This window comes from Leopardus geoffroyi, chromosome C1, assembly GCF_018350155.1.
Source record: "Leopardus geoffroyi isolate Oge1 chromosome C1, O.geoffroyi_Oge1_pat1.0, whole genome shotgun sequence".
In the NCBI taxonomy this organism is placed as follows: Eukaryota; Metazoa; Chordata; class Mammalia; order Carnivora; family Felidae; genus Leopardus; species Leopardus geoffroyi.
Window position 1 is genome coordinate 220,961,172 of NC_059328.1, and position 20,610 is coordinate 220,981,781.

General features: G+C 62.0%; 1 protein-coding gene across 1 annotated transcript in view; it reads left to right on the forward strand.

Moving 5' to 3' along the window:
- Positions 1-19,980: 19,980 nt before the first annotated feature.
- GPC1 (glypican 1) overlaps positions 19,981-20,610 on the forward strand; it is a 29,240-nt gene continuing 28,610 nt past the window's right edge. Inside the window, exon 1 of the mRNA XM_045482378.1 lies at positions 19,981-20,420. Within this exon, the coding sequence (XP_045338334.1) occupies positions 20,255-20,420 (166 nt within the window). The 5' untranslated portion in view covers positions 19,981-20,254. The remainder of the gene's footprint in view (positions 20,421-20,610) is intronic.

Consider the following 20,610-nt stretch of genomic DNA (forward strand, 5'->3'; position numbering starts at 1 on the left):
CATGGGGCACATTGGGGAGTGACATGGGGCATGGTGGGGGGTGACACGGGACACACTGGGGGGTGACACAGAGCACAATGGGGGGGTGACACGGGACACAGCAGAGGTGACACGGGGCATGACAGGAGGTGACATGGGGCACATTGGGGGTGACATGGGGCGTGGTGGGGGAGTGACACGGGACACAGCGGGGGGTGACACAGGGCATGACAGGGGGGACACGGGGCCCAGCAGGGGTGACACGGGCACGATGGGGGTGACATGGGGCACGATGGGGGGGTGACACAGGACACAGCAGGGGGTGACACGGGGCACGACGGGGGGGACATGGGGCACAGCGGGGATGACACGGGGCACAATGGGAGGTGACATGGGGCACATTGGGGGTGACATGGGGCGTGGTGGGGGAGTGACACGGGACACACTGGGGGGTGACACAGGGCACGACAGGGGGTGACATGGGGCGTGGTGGGGGTGACATGGGCACAGTGGGGGGTGACACAGGGCACGATGGGGGGGCGACACGGGGCACAGTGGGGGGTGACATGGGGCATGGTGGGGGGGGTGACACGGGACACAGTGGGGGGTGACACGGGGCACGATGGGGGGGACACAGAGCATGACGGGAGGTGACATGGGGCATGGTGGGGGGGGACACAGAACACAGCGGGGGGTGACATGGGGCATGATGGGGGGACACAGGGCACGACGGGAGGTGATACGGGTCACAGTGGGGGGTGACACGGGGCACAGTGGGGGGGTGACATGGGGCGTGGTGGGGGGGGTGACACGGGACACAGTGGGGGGTGACACGGGGCACGATGGGGGGGACACAGGGCATGACGGGAGGTGACATGGGGCATGGTGGGGGGTGACACAGAACACAGCGGGGGGTGACATGGGGCATGATGGGGGGACACAGGGCACGACGGGAGGTGATACGGGTCACAGTGGGGGGTGACACGGGGCACAGTGGGGGTGACACGGGGCACGACGGGAGGTGATACGGGTCACAGTGGGGGGTGACACAGGACACAGTGGGGGTGACATCGGCTGTGGCAGGGCGTGACACAGGCACTGGGGGTGGTGACACCGGCTATGAGTGGGACAGCAAGGCTCACGCTGCAGGAGGGCTTGCCTCCAGGGAGACAGGGCCCATGGGGGAGCACAGCGGCCTCTCGCTCACACCCTGTGAACACCCCACCCCAGCCAAGTGGATGCGGGTCAAGCCGGCTTCCTGCCTCACCAGGGGTCCTGGCCGCCGCACAGGCGAGGGGCGCAAGCCAACCACGTGGCCGCAGGGTCTTTCTCGGGGAAGGGGCTTCAAGAGCAGTCTCGGTCCCCAGAAGCCGGTCCGGAGGGCGAGGGGTGACCAGGCCGGCTTGGACAGCGACACCGGTGCCCATCAGCCGCTCGGGGGACAGGCCCTCCCAGCATCTGCTCGGAGGTGGAGTCCTTGACCCGGAGCCCGTGCCCGGGGTCTTCTCTGGGTCCCTGGGACACGTCAGGCTGTGTGGCCACCGAGACGGCTGGCCTGGTGGACTCGGAAGGAAGAGAAGGTCTAAGGGAAGCACCGGGGGCTCTGTCCCTTCAGGCAAGGCCAGGAGGGCACCCCAGCAGGAGCCGGAGACCCCCGACCCCAGGCCCCCCTCCCTGCCCGCAGTCCACACGGGGCTTCCCTCCTCTGGCCCAGTTTCTCTCTCTGAGGACTGAGGGTGGTGGGTGGAGGGGTCGAGATCAAAGAAGAAAAGCGTGTGATCTGGAAGAGGGTCCCTTGCAGCGGCTGCACCCACGCCCCTGCCCTCAGGGCCCCACGGCCCGGGGGTGGGGCTGTCGTGCCTGCCCAGACAGGGCCTGGCCCAGCCAGGACCCAGGACGCAGACATCAAAGGAGCCAGGCTGTGGGCAAAGGGAGTCAGGCTGGAGCTTGAGGCCCTGCTTCTTTGCAAAGTTTGCCTGCTGCCAGCGACAGCGGCCGCCTCCGAGGAGGGGGGTGACCCTGCCCCGGGGAGACAGCCCCCCAAGCACCACGCCCTCGTCGGAGCCCCTGTCCGGGCCCAGACGAGGCACACAGACCCTCTCCCGGGGCGGGGGCAGTATGTCACGCTCTCTCAGGAGCACGCGAGGGCTCAAAACCACGTGCTTTGGGGAGCGGCCAGGGAGACGGGGTGCCCTCCCGGGGGTGCCCCGGGGGTGCAGATGGGGGCGGTGCGTGCAGTCACACACACATGGCCTGTCCTCCAAGGGCCTTTGACAGCCCCGCCCACAGCCCCTCCCTGTGTAGACAGGACGTGAGACTGGGCCAGGGTCTCTGGGTGGGTGAGTCCCTTGGTCTTTGGCTGACTGCCCAGGCCAGGGTCGCCCCTGCAATCGGGACGTCTTGTCTCATGCCTGGAGGGCAGGCCGGAGGCTCTCACAGGCCCCTAGAGGCGCTGGGAGACTGGGGACCCCAGAGGGGCAGGGCACGGGGCAGCACCTCTGAGCCCCCGAGAGGCCCGGGTCGGGAGGCTGAACGTACGCCGACCTGCGGTCCGGCAATGTCACCCCCAGAGTGTCCCCTGCAGTGATGCTGGTGATGGTCTCTGAGGGTGACAGAATCACACCCCTGAGACAACCACATCCAAAGCCCCAGAACCTGCAGCAAAGTCCCCTTAATGCAGAAAGGGTCTCTGCAGGCGGGGGTCACCCTGCGTGTGTCCTGGGGGCCCAGTGTCATCACATGGGTCAGCGAAGGAGACGGGTCAACGGAAGCAGAGGTGGCGCAATGGGGCGACGCGCCACAGGGCGCGGGGGCCTCCAGAAGCTGGAGGCCCGGGGAGGGATTGTCCTCCAGAGTCTCTGGCGGGAGCCAGCCCTGCTGACACCTTCATTTTCGACCTCTGCCCTCCAGAGTTGTAAGAATAAAACTTCGTTGTTTCGAGCCATCGACTCAGGGCTGACCTACCAGTGCAGCCACAGGAAACTCCAGGGGCCCGGACCCCAGACCCTTCTTACTCCACACCCCCCTGGCCCCCACCAACCGAGACCCTCCCCCCTTCTGGAACCTTCACGCCCACCCGAGCCCACCCGAGCCCTCTCCTTTGTGACCTGTCCTCCTGCCCACCCTGGAGGCTCCTCACAGCCTCCCTGCGGGCCTCTCTGTTCACACAGCTGCCCCCAGGGTGGTCCACTGCCCTGTGTCGGCTCAGGATCCAGTCTCCTTCACGCCCGCCGCCAGCTCCCAGGGGAGGAGCAGGAGGGGGAGCCCCCTCCCCCCCCAGCCCCTGGTCCCCTCCGGACACCTGCTCTTACCCGGTGCACATGTCCCAGGGGGAGGGGAGGAGCCCAGGGGCAAAGCCCCCCAGGGCAGAGCTTGGAGGGGCCCCGGGGGCGGGGGGTCAGGGACACAGCCCCGGGAAGGTGCAATCACAGGCTGGGAGTGGCCTCTGAGCGCCTGGAGCAGAAGCACAGAGCAGATGAGTCCTCCCATGATTTCCTCTGCTTTGTTATGAAACCCTTCCTCCAACGTGGAGCCTTGTGCGGCGCATCCTGGGCGCAGGAGCCGGGCTCTGACCTGAGATGATCTCTCCAGCCCCGTCTCAGAGCTTTTCCCAACACACGCAGCCACAGAAAGCCTGAGTAACGGAATCGTGCGAGATGCCAAAACAATCCAACAGAGCCGAGACTCCGGCCTTCAGGAAAAGATTCCCGAAAGGTCGCCTTACTCTCCGATGCGATCGTTGGCCGTGAAACTGCTCTTTTCTGTCAGACCCTGTGGTCTGCGTCTTGAGCAAGGTAACCTAGATCCCCGCTGGCCACGCGTACTAACGTTGGCTGTCCTGGCCACAGAACGGCCTGACGACCTGAGCACTCCTGAGACGCGTGGGCGACATGGCCAGCGTGCACCGTTAACGTTCCGCCAGCCGCGCGAGACATTCCCCTCCTCCACATGGGACACGCTCCTTGCAAACAGGACCGCGCAGGACTGTGGCGCACCCGGGAGCCGGGCCGCGGTCCCAGCCAGGGGACAGTGCCCCCCCCCCCACAGCTTGCTGGGGCTCGTTAATGGCCGCCTTATTCGACCCGATGCGAATAAATGTGGAAAACTGGATAAAACGTGAAGTCTTTGGTCTTGTATGAAGCCGACATGATACTGATGGCAAAATTCAACAAATGTCATACATAAAGATCGATTTCTTCTACGAAGATCCATGCAAAAATCCCAAATGAAATACTACCTAACCATAATTTTGCATCATGACCAAATACAAAATAATACATAGAAATCTATAGCTTTTATAAGTCGTAACAAATGGTACAAGGACAAGCCATCATGCCACACAAGGAAGTGCCATCATTTAACACAGTAACAAAACTGAGAAAATCCCACGGGGCACCTGGGGGGCTCAGTCGGTTAAGCGTCCGGCTTCGGCTCAGGTCACGATCTCACGGTTGGTGAGTTCCAGCCCCGCGTCGGGCTCTGTGCTGACGGCTCAGAGCCTGGAGCCTGCCTCGGATTCTGTGTCTCCCTCTCTCTGCCTCTCCCCTGCTCATACACTCTCTCTCTCTCTCAAAAATAAATAAACATTATATATATATATATAAAAAAAAAAAAAGATTAGTTTGGACAAATGCACTGTGGTTATGTAACATGTTAGGACTGGAGGAAGGCAGGTGAAGGGTCTACAGAAACTCACCTCTCAGTCTCCAATTATTTCCAAATAAAGAGTTTTAAAAACCCAACAGAGGTGAGGGGTGGCTTATCTGGCTGTGTCCTTTCCGCATACTCCAGCACCGAGGTGGCGGGGGGTTGGTGCGGGGTGAGGCGGGGGGACTACGACACTAACCCTGCTGCCCCACCTTGAACTCCAGGGGCGGGGGCGGGGCCAGGAGCCTTGGCATCCAGCACGAGCTGAGCTCCGGCACAGGTCCTCCGGACACAACCTGGGACTGTGCACCGGTCCCCTTCCCTCTCTGCTCAGCTCCGTCGCTCTTGTCATCAGGGGTCTGCTCCCCCGGTGACAGCCGAGGTCCCTCAAGGAGGCCAGGCGGGGCGAGGGTCTCAGTCCACTCTTGGGCAGGGGCTGCCACACCCTCCGCCCACCCTGAGGTCCCGGTAACTGGAGACTCCTTGGGCACGGAGAGCAGAGACACCTGCAGACAGGTCCTAAGTGCTCTGGAGCCAGGGTGCCTCGGGGCATCGTCAGTGGTACGTGTCCACTCGGCTAAGCTGGAGACCCCAGCGACTCAATCAAATGCCAGTTTAGGAGTTGCCGGGAGGGCACTTTACAGATGGGGTGAGAGTCCACAGTCAGCTGATTGCGGTAATGCAGATGACCCCCTGTGGCAGCAGTCGGCCTCCCCACATCTCCCGGTGTATGTATACGTGTCCTCTCGACGCCACCCCTCCGAGCCCCAGGGGACACAGTGGGCTGGAAGGGCGGAGCCTGGGGACGCCTTCCTTCTCCAGCCCAAGGGCCTTCAGGCCTGTCCGTTTTGTAGATCACTCTTTTAATTGAGCATTTCCTGCTAAAAATAAAGCTTGCAAACCACGGACGGAGCCAGGCCTCGTCGACGCCCAGAAGGAGGCCCCGCGGCCAAGGCAGGAAGAGTCCCAGCTGGTGGAGGACGAAGCCAGGGGAAGCCCGGGCGCTGCACAAGGCCCCCCTCCCACGCGGCTGCGGCTCCCGTCCTGCCCACCACGTGGGGACGGAGATGGCCTGTGCCGCAGGAGGGCTGGGACAGGGACTTGGCAGGGAGCCAAGCGTCCATCCCTGGCAGGCGGCCCCAGCTCTGTCATCAATCACCCAGGGTGGATGGAGCCTCACTGCTGAAAGATTCCAGAATGATCTGCCTCCACTGTTCCCTCAAGAAGGGAGGTGCCGGGCTCAGGGAGCCGGGGGCCTCCTCTTTCTCTGACCTGCGGCGATTCGGGTGGGTCTTTTCCCTGAGGCTGAGCTCCACACTCGCCCCCAGCTGTGCACCTGGGACCTCAGGAGGAGGGTTGGCTGGGGTGACCGCAGGGACGTGGGGGATGCTGTCTGCCTGCCGGCCGCAGTGCAGAACTGGGCACTCGGCGGGCAGAGCTGGAAGACAGGCAGGGGTGCGGGCGTGGAGCCCCCAGCACGCGTGCCCCCAGGGGTCTGCCCTCTCTTCCAGGGACCCCCGTGGAGGGTGGCCCTCAGAACTGGCCTCGGTGACGGCGGGCGAGCCTGTGCAGCGAGGAATTTGGCCTGGCCCTAGCCAAGGTCTGCCCTCGGCGTCTGGGAGGTCCTCCCTCGAGCCTTGGGACATTCGGGCTGGTGGGGGCCCCAGGCACACCAAATCGTGACAGCGCGGGGGTCTTTGGGTCATGTGGTGTCAGTCAACTTCAGAAGAGGGCTGGAGACTGAGGTCAGCGACTTGAAGGATCAATTGTGCCTCCGCGATGGAGCCCCAGTACAGACTCGGTGGGGGGGGCCCGGCGGCCGTGCTCTGTGTACATGGGCCCACGTGGATGCCAGGAGGGCACCGCTGTGCGGACCCACGAGAGGGACGGGGAAGCGTCCTGTTCAGAGTTTGTGCTGGGCTCTGCCCTGCAGCCGTCCCCGCGGCTGCCCCGAAACCGTGAGAGTGACAGCTTGGGTGAGTTGTGTGCGTCTTCCTAGGGAGCCACAGGACTCGCGGGTGGTCTCGGGGGCCACAGATGTGTCACGGGTGTCAGAGTGAGGGCGTCTTGTGTGGACTGTCCCTTCCAGCTTGTATCAGGTGAACCCCCGTCTTCACCGTCGCCTCCCAGGGCGGCTAGGGGAGCCCCAGACGTCCGGGGGGCCGGGACCCTCGACTTGCTACCCCGGACACAGAGGACCGTGTTCCCGGGGGGGGGGGGGGAGGGGAGAAGAGGGCACTTAGGAGGACCTAAATGAGCGCTGGCCACAGCCCTCAGGGACTGGATTTTCTTGGCCGGAGCCGGGCGCAGGGCGGGTGGGCGCTGGGGTGGAGTCCGACCTGGGCCACCTCCCAGGGCCACGCTGCGGTCACCGTGGGGGCCCGGCCCACAGCTCCACCCCACCCAGCGGCCATCTGCACAGACCTTGAATTTCCAGCAGAATCAAAGGCTTTTTAGAGTTTGGGCAAAAATCTTGTGATTTTGTTTTTTTTTTTTTTCAAATAGTTTGGGCTTGGCAAGTCCCAAGCTGTACTGTGCCAAGCGCTCCTTCCTCCTATAATTTAAAGACGAAAAAACAACAAAAAACAAAACCACTGTGCATTTCAAGGGGAACGTGGTCTGCGTGCCTCTGGTTCTACCACAGTCATCAAACTCACGGTTTGGAGAGTCTATTCCGTGTCGAGATAGCCTCGCGGAGCCTCTTCCCCGGCTTTCCAATGTCCTGTTTTATTTTACTGTCATCTGTCAACCAGGAGCTGTCCCCGCCAGCCCAGGCCGCAGGTGGCTGGGGGGCCTGCCGAGGACCCCTCCCCCGGGGCCGGACCCCAGCCTGCCAGGGGCTTCCGTGCTCAGAGGCCAGTCCGCCGCCCCGCCATCCACCCCAGAGGTCAGGAATCCAGCGGCCGCTTGCCCGAGCCCCTCGGGGCCCTGACGTCGGACACAGACCAGCGACACCACCCACGTACGTGAAGGCCTAAGAGGTCTCAGCTCAGTGTTTCGGGGGCACTTAGGGGAAGGGCTGCTCTGCCGTGGTGGGGGCTGAGGACGCGGCATGAAGAAAGCCTTGGGGTCACGGCCAGTGCCCAACCTGAGTCCTGCCTCACGAGAAGTGTCCCGGAAAATGGGGTGAAGGACGAAGGATAGACGATGGTCTCCTGCCTGAGCGGGTGCCGGGCAGGGGGGGTCTGGAGGGGCCAAGAGCCCCGGCTGGGCTGTCGGGACAGGCGGGCTGGGGCCCCAAGATGCAGACCCCAGGTCGTGAGCTTCCGGGGCCCCTCCCTGAGCTCCCCCATCCTGCATCAGGGCATTTTCTGGGCCCACAGTGGAGGATGTGGCTGGCTGTTACAAGGCCAGTCTGCTGAGGGGCCCCACGCCCATGTCACGACAAGCCCCCAAGGCCTATTTCCGGGACCGGGAGCCAAGTATCCACAACTCTGAACAACGGTTTCTTCCCGGACTAAGGGTGAGCGTCCTTATATCCTCCGTATGCCCCCCCACCGTGGGTCTCCCCCCGCAGCAGAAGCCTGCCGGGCACACCAAGCCCCCAGAAGCTGTGCCTAAAGCAGCGCCCAGGTCTCAGGAGGGGTGGCCCTCTCTGTCCTCCAGCCGTGGGTGGCACTTAGATCCCCCCAGTACAATCTCCCAATGACCAACTATACGGAGACGCGGGAGGAGAGACTACAGGCCCCGTGCATGACCTCCTCCCGAGAAGGTGGAGACCCCCGCCCATTCCCCCACCAGGCCCCCCGAGGCAGGGTGGTGCTGTCCTGAGCTTGGGCGCTGCTTACTGAGCAGGTCACAGAAAGCCCAGAGGGAGGTCGGGAGGCAGCCGGCTCTACAGAGAACTTGCTAGAATGTGGGACACACAGCACCGGAAGCTGGCTACGGTCACCCCCCGGCGGAACGGCAGCCAGAGCAAGACAGGGGACGGTGCCACTGATGCCCACGGGGTCCCTCCCACCCACGGACACAGTGACGGACACTTGCCCTGAGCCCGGGGCAGACCATCCACACAGCAGTCAGCCAGACCATCAGGACTAAAGGGCTCGGGGGCTTACCCCAGCAAACAACAGCCAGGATGGCGTCGAAGATGCTCGCATTCCAAGTCAGGTAAATCCTGCAATGTGAGGGTAGCTCGGCGTCAGAGGACCTATGACTATAATTGACGGCAGTGAGAAGCCAGAAGGGACAAATGACCCGCTCATCACAACAGGTATGGGAAAATCCCACCTCTTTCCCTACTAAAACGTTAAAAGGAAACCTCTTAGCAAGGAAAAAAGACTTCCCCAACTTGATGAGAATTTCTTCTAGAAACCTTCAGCCAACACCACGGTTAATGCTGAAGCTTCAAAAGGAAGGAAAACCAAGTATCTTCGTGATTGTCAATATTTTAAAATATTTCATCATCTACCAACATTTTACTAGAGATGCCAGTCAAGATAATAATGTATTTAAAAAGAAATAAAAGACATAAATATTTGGAAATTAAAAGATTAAGTTGTGGCTAATAGATAGTCAACTGAAATCCTGTTAGAATTCGTTAGATAAGCAGGGTGCCACGCTGGCTCGGTCCATAGAGCATGTAAGTCTTGATCTCACGGTCGTGAGTTTGAGCCCCACAGTGGGCACAGAGCCTACCTGGGGGGGAAAAAGGAAAAAAAGAATCTAATCAGATTGTGAGGGAAAAAACCAATCTTCAATAGTCACTAACTGTCCTGCACACAGCAACAACCAATGGAAACATATTGTCAAAAATACTGTTCCTAGCAGCCCAAAACTTTTAAAAATAAACCCAATAATTTAAAAGCCTAGACAATGAAAAATGGGGCGCCTGGGGGCTGATTCAGTTAAGCATCTGACTTGGGCTCAGGTCATGACCTCACGGTTCGTGGGTTCGAGCCCCACGTCGGGCTCTGGGCTGACAGCTCAGACCTGGAACCTGCTTCGGATTCTGTGTCTCCCTCTCTCTGCCCGCCCCCCCCCCCCTTGCTTGCGCTCTCTCTCTGCCTCTCAAAAATAAATAAACATTAAAAAATAAATAAATAAGAGCCTAGATGATGAAAATTATAAAACTTTACTGAAAAGCAATAAAAAATGAATAAAGGGAGAAATGTGAAATACAAAGAATTCTCAATTTTGAGGGGAAAGAAAGCAGTTCTAGAACTTTTCTACAGAATCAGGGCAATTCTCTTCTGCTGTTTATGGGATCTGACAGGCCGAACCCAACGTTCTTAGGACGGAGAACATTTGAATGAAGAGAGCCAAGAAACGTTCAGAACTAAGCAATACACGTCCTGTAAAACTACGTTCACATCAGTGTGGTCTCAGCCCAGACAGAAATATACAAAGAAGTCCAAGGATAAGGGCCCAGAAATAGACGCGCGTGTGTTGGATTGTGTGTTTACTGGCATTTCATCAGTGGGGGAGGGGGAGGGAGAGCTTCAACCCAGATTTCCAGGCAAGAGCCTGATCTTTAATCCATAAAGAGCTCCTCAAAAATCAATACGAAAACAACGAAGGTGAAAAATGGTGACGTGCCTGAATGCACGGGCCACCGGGAAACACAACAGAGGCCGTGAGTCTGAGAGAACACGCCTCGGGAAGCCCTCGCACCCTCCCGAGACAGCACCTCTCGTCTCCAGGTAGCAAAGAACCACCACATCTGCGAACAGGTGCTGCCCTGACCCGGTGCCCTTGGAGGACAGCGTGGCCGCATCCGTGGAAACTATTAAAGCACCCGTCCCACGTCTCAGCAGACGTGTCTCTGAGCGTCTCTCCCATAGAACCTGTCACGTGTGCTCACACAAAGCCACTGGTGCGGTTTTAGTGTCATTTTGTTTGAAATAACCACACTCTTGAGCAGAGGCGTGGCTCCACAGACGCAAAATGCAGCCGCTTTGCAGAAGACAGGCACCAGATTGAAAGTAACAAGGGGATCTTGTTACAGACGTGGAAAGACCGCTGGGACTTACAGTTCGGTTTACAAAAAAAAAAAGAAAGCTGCAAACAATGTGCTCAATCAACCCGAACAGATGTGCCCACATAAGAACCCAGAGACAGTTCTAGACGGGCACGCCTGCAGTGTTAGCCTCCATCATTCTGGATGGAGGGTGTGATTTGAGAGTGTATACAGGGACTTTATTATTATTATGATTATTATGATTATTATGATTTTTCATATACTTCTGAACGTGGAGTTTCGTTTTAACGTCACGTATACGTGAGTTACTAGGGCTTTGGGGTTTGGGTACTTTTAAGTTTCTGGGAAACTTTCTGGTTTGTTGGTCACACAAACCAGATCTTGCCTGAGGGCAGCCGTCTTCAGCCACTTCGGCCTCCTCCTTCCCCAGCACCTCCGCCATCTCTGACACGGGCTGCGGGGCATGGTCCCCCACCCCAAGGCGCGGCGAGCTGAGCCTCCTGACTGGACGGCCCCCTCGTGGGCTCAGATCAAGCGTGTTGACATGTAAGCCCCAGGGCTGCAAGCCCTCCCACTAGCCCGTCCGCGTCCTGTCACCCCAGGGCCCGGGTCCACTCGGCACCGCAACTGCGCCTCGCTCTGGATGTTTCGAACCCCGGGAGCGGGACGTGGCCGCCATGGGAAGTCTCTGCGTGTTTTCCACACCGAATTAAATTGCGATGCCCGATTCCTGACGGCTTGAAGGCGCAGCTGTAGAGTTGGCCATTCGTCCAGAATAGCTCCTTCCGGAAAATGTGCAGGCCGGGTGGGAAGGAGCCTGAGGCCACACGAAGTGGCCCCCCGGGGCTGGGGGGGGGTCTTCCTGAGGCACCGAGACGGGTCAGAAAGCACACCGGCTGGTGACCCACTCTTCTGTTAGAGGCGGGACACGTTGTCTGCGTCCCACTAGAGCCTGGTTCTGAACCCGGCCCCGAGGGGCGCGTCCTGCCCGCACAGCAGAGGCTCCGGGACACCAGCCAACTGCGGTCTTCGTGGTAGGAACAAATCCTGGGGCAGGTCCGTCGGCCTGGACCGGGGCATATGGCAAATGTCCAGGTATGGTCACTCGGGTGCTAAGGTGGGGCTGAGTCAAGCCTGGGCGAAGGTGACTGTCCCCCCTGCCCCCTCCCCCACTGAGAGTTCCCGAGCCCCGGAGCCGGAGGTGGGGTCAGGGATAGGGGCTGGATGGACCTCAGCCACACACACACGTGGCCCTGCCCGGGCTGGGCTGCCGGCTTGCAGGCGAGACGAACAAATTAACCGACACCGGGGCCGGCTCCCCTCGAGCACTCCCGGCCTGCTCCGTGCGGCCCGTGCCCTCCCTGTGCCGGTGGGCGACGCACTGAGTCGGTACGTGGAAGCTTCCACGGCAATTTGACGTCGCGAGGGCGTGGCTCTTGCACACCACAAAAGTGGCAACCCAGGAGTCGCGGATGGGACACAGCCCCCGGCCCTCGTCTCTGGGCTGGAGAAGCTCCGCTTCCCCGGGGGGAACTTCCTCCCCCGACTCCCGCCCCTCCCAGGGGACCCTCCAGAGAGGCTCCTGCTCTCACTGCAGCCCCAGGCTTCCCAGGGACAAACTCCAGCGTCACGGTGACAAGTGTGGTCTGATCCCGGCCTGAAGTTAAAGTGAGGACACCCTAAGGCTGCTCCTTCTCCTGACTCTGGCGCCCCAGGCTGTGGGCATTCTGGACGGCACTCGTCATGACCACAGCGAGAACGTCAGGGCCCCGCAGGGCGTCAACATTTTAATCCAGTCGAGGGGCGCCTGGGTGGCTCTGTCGGTTAAGCGTCTGACTCTCGATTGCAGCTCAGGTCATGAGCTCACGATTCGGGAGTTCAAGCCCCGAGTCAGACTCCATGCTTGGGATTCTCTCTCTCTCTTTCTCTCTCTCTCTGCCTCTCCTCTGCTCTCTCTCTCTCTCTCTGTCTCTCAAAATAAATAAATAAACTGGAAAGAAAAAAGAATTAATCCAATTTACACTTCCAAACAACCTGGTTTTCTTTTGCCCTGTTTTGTTCTTGAGGTAAAATCCACAGAACATAAAACGAACCATTTGAAAACGTACCACTCAGCGCATTTAGCGCGTTCACAGTGTTGTGCCATCGACACCTCTGTCCGGTTGTGAACCATTTTCATCCCCCAAAAAAGAAAGCCCTCGCCCATTAGCGGTTGCTCCTTGCTTCTCCCTCCCCCTCGCTCCTGGCCTCACTGATCTGCCTTCTGTCTCCGTGTTGCCTGTTCCGGACTTTTCCTGCAAGTGGAATCACACGATGCGGCTTTTGTGTCTGGTTTCTTTCACTGAGCATAACAATCTCAAGGTTCACCCCTGCCGCGGACAGCGTCAGAACATCATTCCTTTTAGTGGCTGAATAATACTCCATTGTGTGGACCGACCCCACTTCACTTACCTTTGCTTTAGGCGACGGGCACTTGGGTCCTTTCCTCTTTGCGACCGCTGTGAATAAAGCTGCTGTGAACATTTGTGTACAAATGTTTGTCTGGAGCCCTGGTTTCAGTTCTCTGGGTGTGTACGTAGGGGTGGAGAAGCGTCCTCAAATGAGCATTCGACGTTTTACTCTTCAGGATCCACCAAACCGTTTTCCAGAGGGGCCGTCCCGTCCCGTGCTCCCGCCAGCAGTGCCCAGGCGTTCCACGTTGTCCACATCCTGGCCAGCACTCGCTAGTTTCCCCCCCATTCTAGGCATCCTCGCGGGCATCTCAGCGAGGTTTTGAGTTGCGTTTCCCTCTTTTCACGAGCTTGTTGGCCATTTGCACGTTTTCTTGGGAAAAGTTCCTGTTCGGGTCCTCCGTCCATTCTTGACCTTTTGTTGCTGAGCTCTGAGAGTTCATTATATATCCTGACACGAGGTCTCTATCAGGGATATAATCCGCAGACGGCCTCTCCCGAGCGTGGGCCGTCTATACACTCTCTCAACGCCCGGAAGTTTTTAATGTCGACAGAGTCCAGTTTATCCAGTTTTTTCTTGACTGCCTGTGCCTTGGTGTCGTGGCCAAGAACCTCTCACCAAGTCCAAGGCGGCGAGGAGCCCCCCCAGCGTTTTCTTCTGAGACTTTCATAGTTTTGACTCCTTCCGTGTGGGTCTTTGATCCACTCTGAGTTCATTTTTGTGTGCGGTGTGAGGTAGGGGCCCAGCACCATCTGTTGAAGGACTTTTTGTCATTGAACGGTCTGGGCTCCCTTACTGGGAATCAGTTGGCCACCGATGTATTCGGGTTTATCTCCATCTTCCTGTGGGTCTGTAAACCTACAGACCAAGGTAAACCTTAGGCCAGCATCGTGCCGTTTTGACTTGTTTTGTAACTACGCAGTAAGTTCTTAAATTGGGAAGTGTGAGTCCCTCAGTTCTCTTTGTTGTATAAGATTATTTGGCTAATCAGGGAACAACCTTGCTTTCTGCCCATTTTCCCTGTAAGAAAATGGAGGCAGAGGCAGCAGGAGGCGGAGGGGCCTGCCAGGGTGGCCCAGCCGATCACCAGCAGTCAGGCAGCAGCAAGGCGGGAGGGCAGGCAGGGCGTGGGCCCCAAGGCGGGGAAGGGCACCGTATATGCAGGGTCAGGAGCACCTGCACGCATGGCCTCAGCCTGGTTCCACCCTCACTGGCTGACCCCACCCCCGCTCCAGGTGCCTCCTTGGAAGGCCCTCCACCTGCCACTGAGCCACCTGATCTGCCTGCAAGGCCAGCCCCCTGAGAGGTTCCCGGGCCGAGGCTTCGGGCACAGCAGGCCCCAGCTCCCTCCTCCGGCTCTGTCTCTCCCTGGCCAGACCAGGCTGAGCCCTCGCCTCAGGGGGCCCTCAAGAGGGGTGAGCTGCCCGTCTCTCCCCTTCCAGGGAACACCATTTCCAGACCCTCACGGAAGGGTGGGTGCTCAGAGGGTGCTCAGACCCTCACGGAAGGGTGGGTGCCTCTAGGGAGGGGCCGCTCCACTTCCAGGGCCTGTCCCTCTCCAGCAAGGACCGGCCATGGCCCTATCCTGCTCCCCTAGAACTGACCCAATGGACTGTGGTCACCAGCCTCTCCTCTGTCACTCAGTTCCTCAGCTCTGTGCCTCCTTCATCCTTGGAGATGTTCCTGCTGTGCTGTGGGGATGCACAGCTGCCCACGAGCAGTGCCAGGGACCTGAACCTTCCCTCGCCTTCGGCTGCACCCACCCGGCCAGCCCGCCCCACACTCTCCCCTGCCTCTGAGACCAGCAGCCAGCCCCCCCATCTCGAGAAGACCAGCCCCTCCTCCTGCAGGCCTCCGGGGTCCCACTCCCCAGCTCAGCCCTGTTTCCCTGGGGTGGGGTTGCTCATGTGGGCCATCAGATGTCCCCTCCCACGCAGCAGGATATTACTGCCGCACAGAGAAACACACAGGAGGGCCTGGTCTGGAATCTTCTCTCAGCCCCACCTGTCAGTGCCTGCCCCCCAACGGTCCATGTTGGGATTTGTCCCCATCTGCCGAGGTGGCGAGACCCTGCCCCTTGGACTCTGGCGGGTCCCCCCTGAGCAGAAGTGTCTTCCTTGCAGCCCCTGATTTCCTCCCCACACCCCAGCCCTGCTCTGCCCCAGCCAGCCTCATACAGTCCGGGCGGGTCTGAGTACCACGTGTCCGCACCGGACCCCGGACCCTGACCCAAGACGGGCCTGGAGCCTCCTTGGCCAGGTGCACAGACCCCCGCCCCTGCTCAGGAGCTGCCAACCAAGGCAGGATTTGTTTCTTCTTTCAAATGACAAGTGGAAACCAGGTTTCCAGCCTCATGGTGGACCCCCGGTCACCACGGTGCCGGGGGGACAGGGCCCAGTGCGTGGGCAGCACCTGTCGTCAACCCCAGCTGGGTCAGCTTACCCAGCTCAGAAGTCAGTCCTGCACTGGGCATCTTGAGCTCATCTGCGCCCCGGAAAAACTGCTCTGTGTCTTGGGCACTGAGCACGCCCTGGGGACGGGCTGGTCCACACCTTGGGAAGGGTGACAGAGGGACAGTGGAAGGCCTCACCCAGCAGAGTGACTTCCCCGGGAGGTCTCAGGAGTCACATCTGCGTGCACACAAGGCCCTCAGCTCCGAGCCTCTTGAACTGGAAGTAACCTCTCAGGCCTGCCCTAAGATTAGAGAAAGGTTCTGGGGGTAGGCCGGCGACGTTCTGGGAGGGGGAAGAGTTTGGGTTAGCTTATTGGACCGGTCAGTTCAGCCGGGGTGGGGGCAGGGAGTGGGCCGGGCCCGGACGCACAGCGGCTAAGGGCCCTCCTGCTCCGTCTGCTCCGCGGGCCAAGTCGCTGCGGCTTTTGACTGAAGTTGGCGTTGGAGCAGCCGGCCTGGCCACACAGACTGGAGAGGGAAAAGACTGAGAAGCCCAGGAGGGCAGGGGGGCAGGGAGGGGGGCAGGCCGAAGCCACGAGAGGGAGAGCAGGCAGCCGAGCAGGAAGGCACCGAGCTCGCGGGGCTCCGGCGCCCAAGGGGGCTGCGCACGCGTTTCCGCGCACCGGGCCCCGGGAGCGCTTGGTCCCGACATGTCAGGCTGCGCCTGGTGCTCTGTGTCTGGGCTTCCCCTTCCTCCAGGAGCCGGGCCAAGGAGCCAGAGAGAGCAAGGCAGCCCAGGGAAAACCGCTCCCGGCCCCAGGCCAGAGCTGAGTGTGTGGGCCCCGTCCTCCAGCTGGGTGTGTGCTCAGACCTGGGAAAGTGCCCCCAGCAGCATCTCCTGGAGGTGCGGCCCGCAGCCCCGAGTGGGTGACCGAGCCTCGCACGGCTGCCCCGCCCCTGGCCTCGGATAAGAGAGGCATGCCCAGACCTCTGGCTGATCAAAGGGCTTGCTGAGCCGAGCACACTGCCAAGGAGCTTCTCCTTGAAGTCCACTGCCCCCAGCAGGGGTTTGGGGAGAGGCGGGGCTGGGCACGGCTAGGACCACCTTTGCAGCATAATGGCACCCACGTTTTCTGCGTCCTGCAAACTCCACCCGGCTCCGGCCCCGAGGGGCAGCCTACCAGGCGTGGGGAGCAAGGGCGCCCTGTAGCTGAGACTCAGAGCCCAGCTGCTCTGGATTGGGAACCAGGCCTAGGCTGGTGGGGGGGGGAAGCTTCCAGAATCCCACTGAGCGCGCCGCAGACCCAGACCGAGGCTGCGTTTCAGACACTCCATACGAGAGCAATCCCCGGGGGTGGTCTTGGGCCCAGGTTCTTTGTAGGACAAGAGAACAAACAGCTTATTGAGCTGATGTGAGAGACTCAAAGCGACTTCCCCAAGTGTCGCCATCAAGAGGCGGGGCGCCATTGTCAGTGGGTGCATCCTCAAGGCAGCAAAGGTCAGAGGGCAGCTCCCTTCCTGTCTCCATGGTTCTGCACAGCCACTCAGAGTCCACCAGCCGAGCTGCTGTCCATTGGAGACCCCGACTGCCGCTGCAGAGAGCCCAGCCTCGCTAAGCCCCTGCCTGGCCCGTGTCACACCCTCTCCATCAGCCACGCCCTGTGGTGCCCACTTCCTCCACCAGGCTGCTGCCCAGGGGTCCCCAGCACCCTCTGCTCTGCCCAGTGGTCCCTAGCACCCTCTGCTCTCCCCGGGGCATCGTGACACCTCCCAGGGTCCCAGTAGGTCAGGGTGTCACAGCCCAGCCATCCCCGCCCAGTGGTCTCTGACTGCCCGCAGGACTCAGCCCTTATCGGGGCACACAGCTGGCGGTGACATTCTGAGCAGGCACACGTGAATGGAAGTGACTTTAATTGTTCAGTCTACTTGGAAACTCGCTTTTGGGGGTTGCCAAAAGTCATCACGAGACCCAACAGAAAAAGACCCCCGTTGCTCCCCGGTAGCGGGGGAGCTTCCATCTCTCCGGAGGAAGTGCAGGCCAGCGGTCCGCGGCCCTGAGTCCGAGGTCTGTCCTCTTCTGGGCCATCAGGGCCCCACGTGCCGGGACTCCTCCTGGCCAGGGGCGGGAGGCGGGGGGCAGTGGGAGGAGGTCTCGGCCGGCACCTGGAGCAGCTGCTCTGGGGCCTATGGCCCGGGTCGGAGCGCTCGTCCTCGCCCGGTACCCGCGTACACAGCCCGTAAAACGTGAGCACGCCCCGTGGGTGGGGGAGCAAGGAAGGCCCTGGGAACCAGACGACGCGAGAGAGAAGACGGAAAGGGAGGTGCAGCTGGCCCCCACACGTGGCAGCCTTCAGCAGAGCCACCTCCAGCGGCCACCGTCCAGCCGTCCCAGGTCTGCTGCTGCCTCGCCAGCTGCCCTCTGCACGTGCCCTCCCGGCCCCTCGTCATCAAGGCTCTCCGGCAGGTACGGCCCCATCCAGAGCCACGAGGACCATCCCACTTGCTGACCCCCCGCCCTTGGCCATGTGCCGACCCCAAGGAGGGGCCCTCATCACAGCTCTTCTTGCCCCTGCGGGATGCTGCAGTGATTGGTTGACCTTGCAGGTGGTGGGACTGACCTTGCAGGTGGTGGGAAGGATCTCTCTATGGGATGGAGGAGCCCGGGCAGGGCGGCCCTGGAGACCTGAGCTGTGCGCGCGGTGCACGGACATTCCGGCCACACTGTTGTCTCAAGGCCCGGAAATGCACTGGACGCTGACCCCACCCTGAGGAATTTCCCAGCGGTCGGATTAAGAGGTGGCAACAGCGATCACCATAACAACAAGACAGAGAGAGAGCCTCGGGCGGGCGAGTTTAGGCCCGGGTCCAGGCTCTTGCCTGACCTGGAGGCCAGAGGTGAGCTCCTACAGTGCCCAGTGCCCGGGCCGGTGTTCCTAACCCTATCGGGGGCTGCCTGCCAAGCCGGGCGGGCATGTGGTGTGGAGGGGGAGGTGTCCGGGCAGCTGTGCCAGGGGGAGACAAGAAGGAACAGGCCCGTGTGTCTGTGTGTGCCGTGCGGGGGTCCGTGAGTCACCAACAGGATGAGGCAGCAGGTGCGTGGGGAGGGCAGGAGGTCTGCACACTCGGGTTGGGTCCCCAAAGCCTCCCTCTGGTACAATGACTCAGTGTCTCCGGGTGAAGGGAGCAGCCTTCTCTGGGAGGCAGGGCAGGAGACCCCAGGCCCCTTCTGGGGCTGCAGAGCCAACTGCTCCCGGGAGTCCCAAGGGAGGGAGGGCCCCCCACCCCCGCTCACAGCCCACACAGCTGACACCCTGCACACACGGGCTACCGTTCCCTGCAGTGAGGGGAGACCACAGCCCTGAGGCTCTTATTGCCACATGGCAGTTATCTCCGGGTCCTCTGCCAAGGGTACTGACTCGTTTGCCGTCCTCCCATTTCTGCCAGTTAGGTATGAGGGTTCATGGCCTGGGGGCCTGGTGGCCTTGGTGGTCTTTGACGCCTTTGCCCCAGGGCAGTGGGGAGAGTGGAGGCCAGGGGAGGGGCGCAGCAGCTGGGATGGAAAGGAACCGGAAGCCCTCCAGATACCAGCGCCCTCAGCTTCCTACCTCCCCTAACACTGACCCTCATCCCCACTCCCCCCTGCAGCTAGGGCACTGCCGGCCCACCCACTCTGACCACCTCGCGAGCTGCCCCACCGGCCTCTCCCATCAAGCTCTCTGGCCTGCACGCCCTGCTCACCCCCCAGCTACCTGACCTGTTGTTGGCCCCGAACCCATCCCTGCTCCGAGGTTACCCGCCACCGCCCAGTGACCCCAGCCCATAGAGACGTTCTGCTTGGGTCACATTGGATTCTCCAGGACCCACGCGGAGGAGACCAAAACCCGGCTGAGCATGTCCAATAACTAAGTCGTTGGCTGCCTCTCTACAGGGCTGAGAAAGGGTGGGGTCGGGCGTCCCAGCTAGTTTCCGGCGTACAGCCCCCCGCCCCGACCCTCCCCACCAAAATCTCAGGTGTGAGCCGGAGCCGTGGGACAGGCCACTGAGGTGGACGTGGGGGGGCGAGGGGCCGGGACGGCGGTGCAGGCCAGGAGGGGGACGGCGCGCAGAGGGGAAGGCGGCGCTGCGGGAGCGGACACGCGGGCGCGCCGCCAGGGTGCAGGGAGGCAGGGCGGGAGCGAGGGAGGCGAAGGTGGGAGGGATGCCGATTTCGGCTGGGGGGCGGGGAAGCCCCTGATAGGCGCGCGGGAGGCGTGACGTCACGTCCGGCGGGGGAAGCCCTGCCTCAGCACCCCCGCCCCCGCCCCCACAGGTGGTGCCGCCGCCGCCGCCGCCCCGGGCGCTGGGCGTGGGGGACCCGCCCTCGGGGACCCCGACGCGGCCCCGGCGCTCCCCGGTAGCCCCGCCCTCCCCCCCCCAGCGAGCGCCCCGCAGCGCAGCGCGAGCCGGCGGCCCCAGGCCTCGGGGAGCGGGAGGAGCGCCCGGTGCGCCCCGCGCCGCGCCGCTCCCCGCCCCTGCTCGCCCCGCCCGCCCCGCGCGCCCCGCCCCTGCTCGCCCCGCCCCGCCCCGCCCCCGCCCCGGCAGCCGAGGGGCCGGGCCGCCGGCAGGGGAGGCGCCGAGCCGGGACTGCGCGCTCGCCCGCCGCGCTCTGTGCCGCCCGACCGAGCGGCCGGACCTCGCGCCCCGCGCGCCCCGCGCCGCCGGCTTTTGTTGTCGCCGCCTTCTCGGCCGCCGCTGCCTGCGGACCGCGAGCCGCACGCGCCGGGACCTTGGCTCTGCCCTTCGCGGGTGGGGGCTGCGGGGCCCAGGCCGGGATCCAAGAGAGGCGCGGGCGGGCGGGCGGGCGGCCGGGGCGCCCCGGCCCCGCCATGGAGCTGCGGGCCCGAGGCTGGTGGCTGCTTTGCGCGGCCGCCGCGCTGGCCGCCTGCGCCCGCGGGGACCCTGCCAGCAAGAGCCGGAGCTGCAGCGAAGTCCGCCAGATCTACGGGGCCAAGGGCTTCAGCCTCAGCGACGTGCCCCAGGCGGAGATCTCGGGTAAGTGAGGGCGCGGCACCCGGGGCCCCGGACCCCGGCGCGCCCGGGTCCCTACTGCGCGCTCCTGCTCTCCCCTGCGTGCCCTGAGCCCGGAGCCGGCCGCCTGCGCCCCCGCCCGTCTGCACTCCCTCGGGCCCTCGCCCCCGAGTGCCGCCCGGGTCTCGTGCGCTCCTCTCGGCCGCCCCCCAGC